This window comes from Punica granatum, chromosome 5 (genome assembly GCF_007655135.1).
Source record: "Punica granatum isolate Tunisia-2019 chromosome 5, ASM765513v2, whole genome shotgun sequence".
Lineage (NCBI taxonomy): Eukaryota > Viridiplantae > Streptophyta > Magnoliopsida > Myrtales > Lythraceae > Punica > Punica granatum.
Window position 1 is genome coordinate 28,813,447 of NC_045131.1, and position 12,171 is coordinate 28,825,617.

The 12,171-nt window shown below is 39.2% G+C and overlaps 1 protein-coding gene across 1 annotated transcript; it reads right to left on the reverse strand.

The window, feature by feature from the left end:
- Positions 1-2,463: 2,463 nt before the first annotated feature.
- Positions 2,464-4,209, reverse strand: LOC116206972. The gene is made up of 2 exons (XM_031539815.1): positions 3,380-4,209; positions 2,464-3,234 (listed from the first exon to the last, which is right to left on the reverse strand). The coding sequence occupies exons 1-2, from the start codon at positions 3,993-3,995 to the stop codon at positions 2,603-2,605; spliced, it is 1,248 nt and encodes a 415-aa protein (XP_031395675.1). The 5' UTR covers positions 3,996-4,209; the 3' UTR covers positions 2,464-2,602.
- Between the last annotated feature and the right edge of the window lie 7,962 nt (positions 4,210-12,171).

Below are 12,171 nucleotides of genomic sequence, written 5' to 3' on the forward strand. Positions count from 1 at the left end.
GATGTAAATGGATCTTCAAAATTAAGCGTCGAGCCGATGGAAGCGTAGAGCGATTCAAAGCTCGCCTTGTTGCTAAAGGGTTCACGCAAGTTGAAGGAATTGATTACAATGAGACATTTGCTCCTGTTGCTAAGATGGTTACAGTTCGATGCTTCTTAACAGTGGCATTATTTAGAGGTTGGGATCTTCATCAACTTGATGTCCACAATGCTTTTCTTCATGGGGACCTCGAGGAAGAAGTTTATATGCAGCTGCCCCCAGGTTTTGACTTGACTGATCGACACCGTGTATGCCGTCTTCGAAAGTCTCTATATGGCTTGAAACAAGCCTCCCGTAATTGGTTTTCCAAATTCACTTCTGCATTACGCGGTTTTGGCTTTGAACAATCTGCAGCAGACCATTCATTATTCACATGGTCAAAGAACAACGATTTTGTTGCCATTCTTGTCTATGTCGATGATATTATCTTGACAGGAAACAGTCCAGCTCGTTGCACAGCCATCAAGGAATTTCTCAATCGTCATTTTCGCATCAAGGATCTCGGTTATCTAAAGTTCTTTCTCGGTATTGAGATAGCTCGTAAAGGAGGCCAAATGTTTCTTTGTCAACGCAAGTACACATTGGATATATTGACAGAGACTGGCATGCTAGGAGCTAAACCTGCCACTTTTCCTATGGAGCAACAGCTCCGGTTGTCTACTGAAGAGGGGTTGAGGTTTTCGGATCCTGGAAAGTATCGGAGGCTCATCGGACGTCTAGTATACTTAACTATCACACGACCGGAGTTAAGTTATCCGGTTCATATCTTGTCTCAATTCTTGCAAGATCCAAGACAACCGCACTGGGATGCTGCGATGCGATTACTTCGATATCTCAAAGGTACACCGGGTCAAGGAATAATACTCAAGCCATCATCTCTCCAGTTAAAAGCATACTGCGATTCAGATTGAGCTAGCTGTCCAATGACTCGCCGTTCTTTATCCGGGTATTTTATCACTCTTGGGGGCTGTCCTATCTCTTGGAAAACCAAGAAACAGACCACGGTTTCCAAATCATCTGCTGAGGCGGAATATCGTTCCATGGCGGTTACTACAAGTGAGATATTATGGTTGAAGAGTCTACTTCGGTCCTTCAAGATTGATCACTCCGAACCTGTACAGTTATTCTGCGACAGTCAAGCTGCTCTCCACATTGCAGCAAATCCGGTATTCCATGAGAGGACAAAGCATATTGAAATCGACTGTCACTTTATCCGAGAACATCTACAGTCAAGAACCATCATTGCCTCTCATGTGTCTACTAGGATACAACTAGCTGACATCTTCACTAAAGCACTTGGAAAAGATCGTTTTAAATTTCTTCTCGACAAGTTGGGCATTCATGATCTTCACGCTCCAACTTGAGGGGGAGTATTAGGGAAGTCAATCCCGGATATATTGCTTATTAATTCTGTATCTTTATTTACCCTGTATCTTACCATATCCACTGGAATTAGCTTGCTATATTTGGTCTTTCCTATTTTAAGCTTCTAGACAATTTTGGTGTATATTAAGTCATGGATGTACAATAAACCAGAGCGACAAGAGAATATAGAGTATTCCTTTCTCTAAAATTTACAGTTTCCCATCAATATCATTCCCCTGCGCATTCTTCTCTTGTATGCTTCAATGCCCCAATCCACATAATGGTCCCCCGCCCCTATGCTATTCATTTCATTCAATGGCCTCTTGGAGTTAGGTCACATGGTACGTAGCTGCCATGAAAGAAACTCTTCCCCAATTGACTATCAATGCCAACCTGTTCCATTTTGGTTAATCTTATCTGAACTGCACTTTACTGTAAACTTATAACCCGTGATCCCCTGAACTTACTAGATATGCCGATGATCATCCTCTTCAATAGACGAGGAGGATACGTGACATCGCAATTTTAGAGAAACACAGTCTACCGATTTGACGGGAAGAGACGAGGGATAGATCAGTGGAATGAAATATCAACCCAGTCAATTACAGCAATTAGTGAATAATATTCCAGGGATATTAGTAACATGCCGGACAGGGCATATGTGCCAGCTTATACAAGTAAGCAACTTTCCTTGACCCCTTAACGTGATTCAAACTCGAGACTATATATATATATATATATGATAATAAACTCATTTACCATAGGAGTCGACCTCGGAATCTTTAATTTCATACCGCTTTTTAAATCACGATTTATAGACTGCCCTTACTGGTCCTAATATGGTCCCTAGTCTCTTCTTCCCAAATAAATTATTGGTCCAAATCCCATTTTATTGTTCACATAATTTGACGAAAAATAATGTCAATTTGACAATGACTGGAACAGCTATGACCACTTAAATAATTACCTACCAACCTTTTTAAAAGAATATTGTGCTCTATGCCATAGTCTACATTCAATGGCCATTGACCGCTTTGGAAAGCCAGTAAAACTCTGATGAACATAACCATGCACTATACACATATAAGGCTTGACAGTGTATATTATTGCATCTCTGACAAGAAGAACATTTTACAAAGGAAAGTGTTAACAAGGAAGACAGATTTTACTAATGTGATGTCCTAGGGATTTTGCTCGATTACGGCTTGCATATTACCACGAAACAAGGCAGAAGCGCCTTTGGATTCAACACATACAACTCTTCGATGTTTGAAAAACAGCCGACTTTGCCGGCCACAGAATCGAACCCTGATGGATTAATGGCAGCTTCCTGGAAGTTCTCGAGAGGCCTATGGACTCTCCCGGCGATCACCCTGCAAACCACCAGGGCCTTCCTCAGAGACTGGTCTTCCTTTCTGAGACAAATCGATTCGATGGCCCTTCCGCTTGTCGAGGCTGTGAATATTCCTATGGAGTCATTCAGCTCCTTCTTGGAGGGAAACCCGCGCCTCAGGATACGACAGACCCCACAGTTCTCGGACCCGCACAGGCCCGAGGATTTGGACCCCAGTGAACAAGCGAGGACCGTTCCGTAGAACCTCAGAAGCTCATTCCCATCGGCGAGACATCGAGGATGTTTCTTGGAGAGCTTGCTGGCTCTTATCTTGACCATTTCACGGTACTCTTCGAATCGGGCTGGGGTCCTCTGCATATTATGGACCTTCAGTACTCGATCAATGTGGCCAGTCCGAGTGTCGGATTTTAACCAGCTGGCTTGGCAGATTATCTCCACTATCTTCCTCGACGAGTCTCCTTCAATTAGTGCAGTGACTGCACAATAGAGACACAGAATTGTCTCAGCAGACAATATCACAATAACCAGAGAAATTCAAAATCATTGAAGTCGAATGTTGGCCTTTCCATTAGAATCGGTTACATTTACTGGAACATATTGGTGATCGGCAAGGATATTTACCAGCATGCTGTGAAAGATGATGGGATTCAACAGCATCCAACTTCTTGAACTCCTCACCGCATTTCTGGCACGTAAGCACCAAAGAGTTCCCAACAACGGACTCCGACCTGACTCCAGGGCGTTCCTTTGTCTTCCGGGAAGCGCCCCTCCTGCCCTTCCTTGTTGGAGTACCAACAGTCTGCTTTCGAGGATGATCATAACCCGATCCTGGGACTATATGCAGGCCTCTTGGCCCGGGAGTCCCTGGCGTGAGAGAGCCCACAAAGCCAGAACCAGAACCCAGACTCCCAGTCCTCACTTTCCCTCCGCCGTTGTTGATGCTGAGGATCTTGATCTCGCACTTGGAGTCTTTGAAGACGACTTCGTGTGTGATCGTGTTCATGAACTCGCTGCTAGCAATCGATCTCGGGCTACAGCTTTGTGGCCTCCCCGAGTGCCTCCTGCTGCTGCCCTGAACGACATCCCTCAGGGTCGATATCGACCTCGAGCAGCCGCAACTTCTCAAACGGGCCTTCGACTTGGTAGTCCTCTGATGCTTCGCTGGGCCCGAGACCTCCGCCGGGTCGGTACTGCAGTGGAATGATCTCCTCAGAGCAAACCAAATTGCCGCACGCATTTCTTTCTTCCTACTTGTACAATCAATCACTGTATGAAAATGCAGACTCGACCTTATAGCAACGGTCTGACTGATCCAAAAGACAACCTTAGATTTTTCTTTTCTTTTTATAATCTTATTTAGATTAGAAATTTTCTTTGACGAAAGAAAAAATGAATCCAGGGAATTATGGATTGGGATAAATGGAACGAGCAAACTTAGAAGGGACCAGTGGGAAATACAAGAGATTTCTTCTTTTTCTTTTTATTATATGGTCTAATTCATAGAAGATATTATACTCTTTTTTTTTTGCTAACCTAGGTTATCCAGATTTCACCCGACTAATCCCTGGGGCTCCGTGAATTCACGGTGATGCACGGAGTACGTAATCACGCCAAAGGCGCTCCGGTGACTCCAAGGGGTTTCGAACCCGGGATCGGGTGGATACTGGAGTTCCTCCTTAACCACTAGACCAAACCCTTTAGAGTTTAGAAGATATTATACTTAATTATACACATTTGCCAAATTAAGTTGATTATATAACTACACGCTGTTGACTTGCTCCAGCAAAACGTCAAGGACGTGGTTGTTAAACCCCAATACCTTCGGTTTAAACAAAGCACGAAATATTGACCCGAACACATTGGTTTATAATCTAGTCCTCGATTGGACTGGTTCGATGAGTAAACAGTCAGAAAGTTACATGAGTCTTGCATCGAGCTCGGTTGCTGCTCTCGTAATCAACGGCATCATCGGAGACATTCCCGTGAATATTGGCCATTGATTTATGGGAATTGAAATATTAAAAGAAACAATCAAATTTGGATCTTTAATTATAAATCTGTGCTTACGGTTGTCTTATTGATGTTCAGCCCCGGGCATTTTGTGAGATGGAACATGTCGGAATTCCATTTTATTCGAGATAGAACCTGGTCCGCCGGAAATGTTCTGCGGGAACACTTCGGCATACGGGCATGACGGTTAGTATGTGTTACGATAAAAACGTATCAATGCAAATGCACATTATCGCTCAAGAAACAAAGTGAGAGCAAGAGTATCGTTCCCACAAAGACCTACTAGACTTCTATCGAGTACTAAAATTGTGTCAGCCGATTTTTATCCAAACAGTCGAATTTCAGATGATTTTTCTAAACTAATTAAGCTAGTTAAAAGCAAGCAAATTAATCGAGATAAAAAATCAATGACAATGGACCTAGGGTATACATTTTCACGTAACAATTAATCTCAAATCAATCCCTCTCTCCTAATAATATCGAATGAGCAAGTTGTTAATATAGGATTCTTACGTCTTCCTATCCCTTTCCCGATCATGATAGGAACATACTCTCTTGTAAATAATTGCTCACTCTATTCCTAGGCAAGACAATTAGTGAGACCCCCTTACGAATCAATCCTAATTCGACTACCTAAGGCGAGCAAGTATATTCCTATCCTTTTCGCTAATAATCCCGTCTTCCGACCAAGACTAACTTAGACTATTCCTATCACGGTTAAACCTAGAATTCCCCGCCCAAGTTCATCTAGATTACCAAATCATCTCAATCGGTGGCCAATCAATTGAAACACATTTAAGCATGAATAGGAATAAACAACTGAAATTCATTCGATAAAATCAAGAGAAAGTTCATAATTCTCGATTATTTGTCAAGATCCATCTTAACCCTAGGCAAAAGAAATTAGTTCATGCTAGAAATAATAAAATACATAATTCTAGATCGAGAAGATAACATGAACATCAAGTAAACAAGAGTCGAGCCCAGCCACTCGAAGCTCCTCTTCGTTCTCGATCTCCTGTTCTCTCTTCATCCCTTTTTCTTTTCCTCTAGCCGCTTCTTTCTGCTCTGAAACGTCCAGCTCTCCACTCTTCAAAACAATCCCCAAAATTCCTCAGATCTCCTTTCCTTATATGACCATATTTTCCTAAATCTTTTTAACAAGCAACAATGGCGCTGCAGCTCCAGACTCGGCGCCTAAGCATCAGCAGTTCTGTCCAACTCCACACGTTAAGCTTCAACTTGCTATATCTTTCTCATTCGAGCTTGAAATGATGAACCGTTTGAACCCTTGCGCTCCTGATTGGACAAGCTTTCCTACCATATGCAATTTGCACCAAATTCATCAAGTTTAACCTGTCCAAAGCTATAGTGAAATAAGAGGCTGCAATGACCAATCAATTAAATGACTCAAAATCGAATAAAATGACCCGAAAGGGCCGAAACTAATAAAAAGTACTAAAACCTATCAAAATGCTTATGAACGAAAACTAAACTAAATACCACCAAAAGAAACCTAAACTCGATACACTAGCCACAATTATGCCCATAAAAAGTGGACCACAACTCTATTTTCATAGAGTTATCAGGATGTCAAGCGTGCTAAGGTACAGTCCCAAGATAGCGGAACCACCAACCGTCCTCACCGGTCTAGTGCGTGGCGCCTCGGTCCTTGAGGTCCGAAGGATTAGCTGGCGGTTGGATTTCCTCGGAGATGAGCAGGTCGGGGTGCGTAATGGTTGGATGAACGTCAGATGATGTTGCGGCCACGAGGGAAAGGCAGCTTTGGTTCTCCCAACGTGCGCGTGATTGTGTAGCCCAACTCTTCAAAGGAGACGCCCCGAAAGCCGGCCTTGAAGCTAGTTGTTCGCGGTCCAAGGAGGCTTGTGAGCTACTAGGTTTCAGCTACGGATGACCGAGAGATTTGAGCTAAAGGCCGGAACCTTAGCTCGGAGAATACCTTGATCCGGAAGCCAAGATTTGTTGTGGTAGCCGACTGATCGGCGGTAGGGTGACCCCAGAAGGTCGATAAGGTTGCTTCAAAAAGCATCTTAGTGCATGAGAGATAAAGGGTGCGAGGAATTTAGATATTGAAAGTGTCATGCAATAAAAGTAAAGATAGAAAGAGATAAGTGCGAGTTTGATTGATGTGCCGAGGGGAGAAAATACAGTAAAAGGACACGACTTATATGGGTTAGACACATGTACCGCCCAAAACATAGAAGAAAAGGGAAATAACTGACTAAACTTAGTAACTAGCTAATCCTAGGATTATGTGGAAATAATTTCCACTTATTTAGATATTTAATAGCCTAAATAGGAGCAATAAATATAAATAAATGAGGAAAGTCACCCATGATCGAACCCTTCTAGGAGCCGTCTACATCTTCTCGCCATTCCATATGAAAATCTTTTATTCTCCTTTCCTTTAATACCATGGACGTCTACCACTTGGAGATTCTTCAACCATGCTAGCGAGGGCAAATGACTGATTGAACTGGTTGATCAATGGATTCTTTCGACTCCTATTGTGGCAACGCATCGTCATTTACTTAGTAGCCAAGCAAAATCAAGCAATAGTCCCGGAAACTTGCAATTGTCTGAATCTTCTTAGTATGAAAATAATGCCATCTCCTCCAGCTGCCATATTCGCACGTTCAGCGGACCAAACCGGGTTGTGCCGCGAGCTAATAGGCTCAACATGATATGGGCCTTGGCATCTATCCATTGAATCGGTTCAATTGTGGGCTCCATTAAGTCCATTACACGTCAAAGTCCATATTTACTGCGAAATGTGGAAAATGAGTGTAAATAATATCCCTGCATGTCTAGTCGTGGGAGAATATCGAGCGGGGCTAGACATGTAATTATAATTTGTCACAGGAACCTAGCTTGATCCTTGAAAAGTATGGAATGTGATAGTCGTGGGTTTGGCCATTGGACTCCTAAGCTGGATGTTCTTATGGTGATAATTCTAGCGGCTATGTAGCCAGCTAGTACATTTAGCGCATCATCTAGCCGTGCGTTCGGCCTTAAGGCATTTGGCCGTAAATCGGCCATTAGTCGAATTCAGTTAGAAATCGACCTTCAAAGCTAGTCGTGGTGCTCGGGAAATCTTGCAGGCTATGGAGCCGATGGCTGTAGTGCGCTCAGCCCCTTTACTCGTAGCTAGCTCGCACTTAGATTTTGGTGGGGATTTCAACTGTAGCTGCTCGGCCGGTAGCTTCTTATTAGCATGAACAAGCGGTAGCTGAACACATGGAGACCAAATAGTGGAAGTCTGGCTAGCGGGAGACTGAGCAGCTGTGGATTGATTAGCTGAAGGTTTGCCAGTTGTTAATTTCTCCGCTCTTCGGCGGCGTTGCTCACGATGCTTTTGTGTTCTTGTGAGCGGTTGTAGTTTCTTTGGATGAAGCAACCTTGTCCATTGATTGGTGGAAACATTGGTGGGTGGGACGAAGAAGCGCGACTTAACTAGAATCGTTTGAGTAGCCGGCTACGACCTACTCAACTGCTTTTGATTCAGCTGGACCATAATCATCCAGACGTAACCTCAACCCCCCGAGCGTTCTGACCGCTCAAGTGCTCAACTTTGGTAATGGCTACAGCATTAGACGCTGCCTCTCAAGCATTCTTGACTCTTGGTTGATGGTTTTTTGTCACAGTTACAAGATCAGCTGCAACCCGCCAAGCGTTCTTGACACTCGACTGATCGTACTGGGCAATAACCACAGGTCCGGCTACAACCTCCCCGAGTGTTATTGACACTCGACTGATTACTCCTGGCAGCGGATACTGAACTAGCTACCACCCCCCGGGCATTCTTGATGCTCGACCATTTGTCACGAGCGATGACTACAGGGCTAGTTTTCACCCCTCAAGCGCTAATAACGCTCGGTTGATCATGTTCAATGACAACAGCTAATTGTTCTGTAGTAGCTAGCTTCTTCACATCTGACTTCGAAGAAGATGAAGTGAAAATTGCAAAAATAAATATTGGCGAGATTATATTGTGAAAATTACAATAATTTCTAAGGTAATATATTCTACATGTAAATTTGAGGTATAATTATTTCATATAATCTATCCACGGCAAAGCGGGAGTTTTTTTCCTAGTCTATATACAATATATAGTTTCTTTGTTTTGGAGCAAACTCAACCACGTGCTCCCATTTGGCAGACAGAAGTATCTCATGCATTTGTAACTGTCTAATGATAATTATTATACATTTAATATTTTTGAAGACAATATTAATTTGTTAGTTAATATTTCTTATCTAATGATTCATAATATTTAATTACAGTGCATTCGTAACTGATTAATTACAATTATTATACATAATATTATTTAGTGACTACATTTAATATGTTACTTAATATTCTTGATTAATAATTAATATCATGTCGTGAAATTTTTAAATTATAATTATTGTTAAATAATTTTTTAATGACTATAATTAATGTTTAATGAATCTATATATAATATACAATATATAATTTCTTTGTCCACAACCGGACTCCATCACGTACTCCCATTTATCCGAACGGAAGCGTCTCGTGCATTCGTAACCGTCAAATTACAATTATTATATATTTTTTATTTCTTAATGACTATATTTAGACTATTATTTTGTACATTGTGAAAAATGGTTTTATTTGTTTGTTTGTATACCATCCAATTGAAGAATTGTTTGATTTCGAAAAACTCCAAAGCAATTTTCAGTTTTTTCATCATGCTTTGTAATGAAAACAAAGGAAAGGAAAGAACAATCGTGTACAACACATCGAGATGTGTTTTTCCGATCGGATAAGTCAAGTGCGTTTCGAGTTAATTTGAAATAATTTGTAATATATTCCTTACTCATGTTATATACGTATATATATAGAACATGAAGATAGCTACCCAAACTTATGGAACTCTAAATCTATATTATAGGTTATTAATTTAGACTCCCCAGTATCGTGCAATGAGAAGTTTTCATCCGTTCAACAAGAGCCTTCCACATAGTCTTTTTGAGCAATTCCGTGGCTTATGATGAATTGTCCCTTCACATGTCCTATATTAATGCGTTATGTAAATATCTAGGATAATTTTATTATATGATAATAAATAGCATGCTAAAATATCTTTAAAAGATGAATACTATATTTGAAGCTTTTATTTTCAACAAATCCGTATTTCAATTGTTTTAATAAAAAGTAAAAATTATATGAGTGCTTTAAGAACTTAAAATAAAGTACATATGTAAAATATTATTACGGTAAAAATACTTTTAATTCTTCTACCAGATAATTTCTCAAATGAATATAAAGTACTTTCAATTGAAAATCAAACATGTTTACTTAATTAAACCAGTTATCATATGAATTGCTATATTTTATTTTTTGAAATTAGTATCATCATAAATATACAGAAATATATTGTAAAATTTTATGAAATTAATTTCTTCTAATCAATGATTATAATACAATAATATTTATAGATATGTGATTTTCAGAAATTATTCCAGAGATGCTATATGGGAAACTATAACGAATGTTGCCCTCAATATTCAAATACCACCTCTTATATATATATTTTCTATTGAAAATTATTACTACTCTAATTTCTAAAATGATAAAAGCAATAATAAATATATTATAAGACATACAAATTTCTTCATTATTATATTATCGTTGAAACACTAGTATACATTTTATATATACTTAAATTACTACAATACAAATAAGAGCATAAAACCTGCACCCAACATCTTGAATATTTTAGAGCACAGGTTTATTATGAAAACTTATACTTATTTTGGTGCAGAAAATTTTATAGATTCTTTTGTACGAATAATTATTTAGTAAACAAAATTAGAAATGGTTAACTTTATATAAAAACTAGATGAAAAGCCGCGGGTTGCTCCGACGATTACTAAAGATTGAGGTTGCGTTATGAGAAGAAAAGGAAAGAGAGAAGAGAGGACATCTGACCCACAACCAAAATATTGATGGGAAAAAAAACAAAAACATGCACCAAACTCAAATTAAAGTATATTTAGTTCATACAACACATAAATTGAGAGTTTACTTACTTAGTGCACTTGCTTCTCCCTTTGCGTGCCTCTCTTTATTCAACTCGTGCTGTATATATACAATATATATATATATATATACACACAAATGAAACAATATGAATGGTAGTATTATGAGCAAACAATATTATAGAAACGACAATTTGATTGTAGTTAATATTATAAGAACATATTTGCCCATAATACCAATGGCAACTCTATAAATGTTATAAGCCATCGTTAATATTGGTTTCCTACTCTATATTTTGCTGCAATCTATATGAACAACAATTCGATTACTATGATATATGAATGGCAATTCTACAAATAATATATATTCTATTGCATAATTAATGATAAAAAATTTCTGACACATAAGTGACGACGTGGCAAAGCGAGAGAGCTATGTTTCTTACAAGAATCGAAAATTTGTATGTTTTAACATGAACGATCATCAGAGAGCTCTGTTTTTTATTTTTGATAATGAGGCGGTGCAAAAATTCAGCTCGTACTTTATCTTGATATTTATATATATATTAAAAATAATTAGGTAATTTGACTTCAAACTCGCTATGATGATCCTTCATTTTAATTTCTTACAAGGATCGAAAATTTGTATGTTTTAACTTGAACGATCATCCCACGACTCTTCAATTTCAGGTCTAGATTTATATCCTATAAATTTTCACGACTTTCATTTTTAAAAAAATATTAATTAAAAATATATAATGCAATGCCCGTGCAACACGCGGACTAGATAACTAGTTATTCTTTATGATAGGCTTCCTTAATTTCTCTTGGGCCTACTAGTGAAGAAACCACAAAACAAGGTTGTATTTGTCTTAAATTAATTATATGTCTATATATAATAATTCATTTAATTATTTTCTTCTTAAGAAAAGGAAACTGCACACACTAACTATTGCTGGAAGAGATGTTTCAAAATGCATTTGGATTTGAACAAATTTACGATTGTGATGTAAGTAAGGCTCGAGAATGGAGTTTGGGGGCAACTGCACACACCAACTATCAATTTCATCGATCGGTTGTTAGATAAACTGTGAACTGCTCATAAAGGCTTGAAATGCAATTACAGAGGTGGAATCTCTTTTCCCATTGACATAGGAGGTGCTTTGAAGCACCCATCTGCATAGTGGATGCATTTGCACCGGTTGAGCCTTTCGTTATTATTGTATGTCCAGGACTCAGGATACTATGGTCGGCCGTGGGTTGTCCGAGATCAGAGGTATGCATTTAGCATAAGCTCGAAAATGAGAAAGTGAGCCTAGAATCCCTATTTTGGAAAATACTAAGTCAATTTTCCTAAGTCTACACATTTTAATAGCA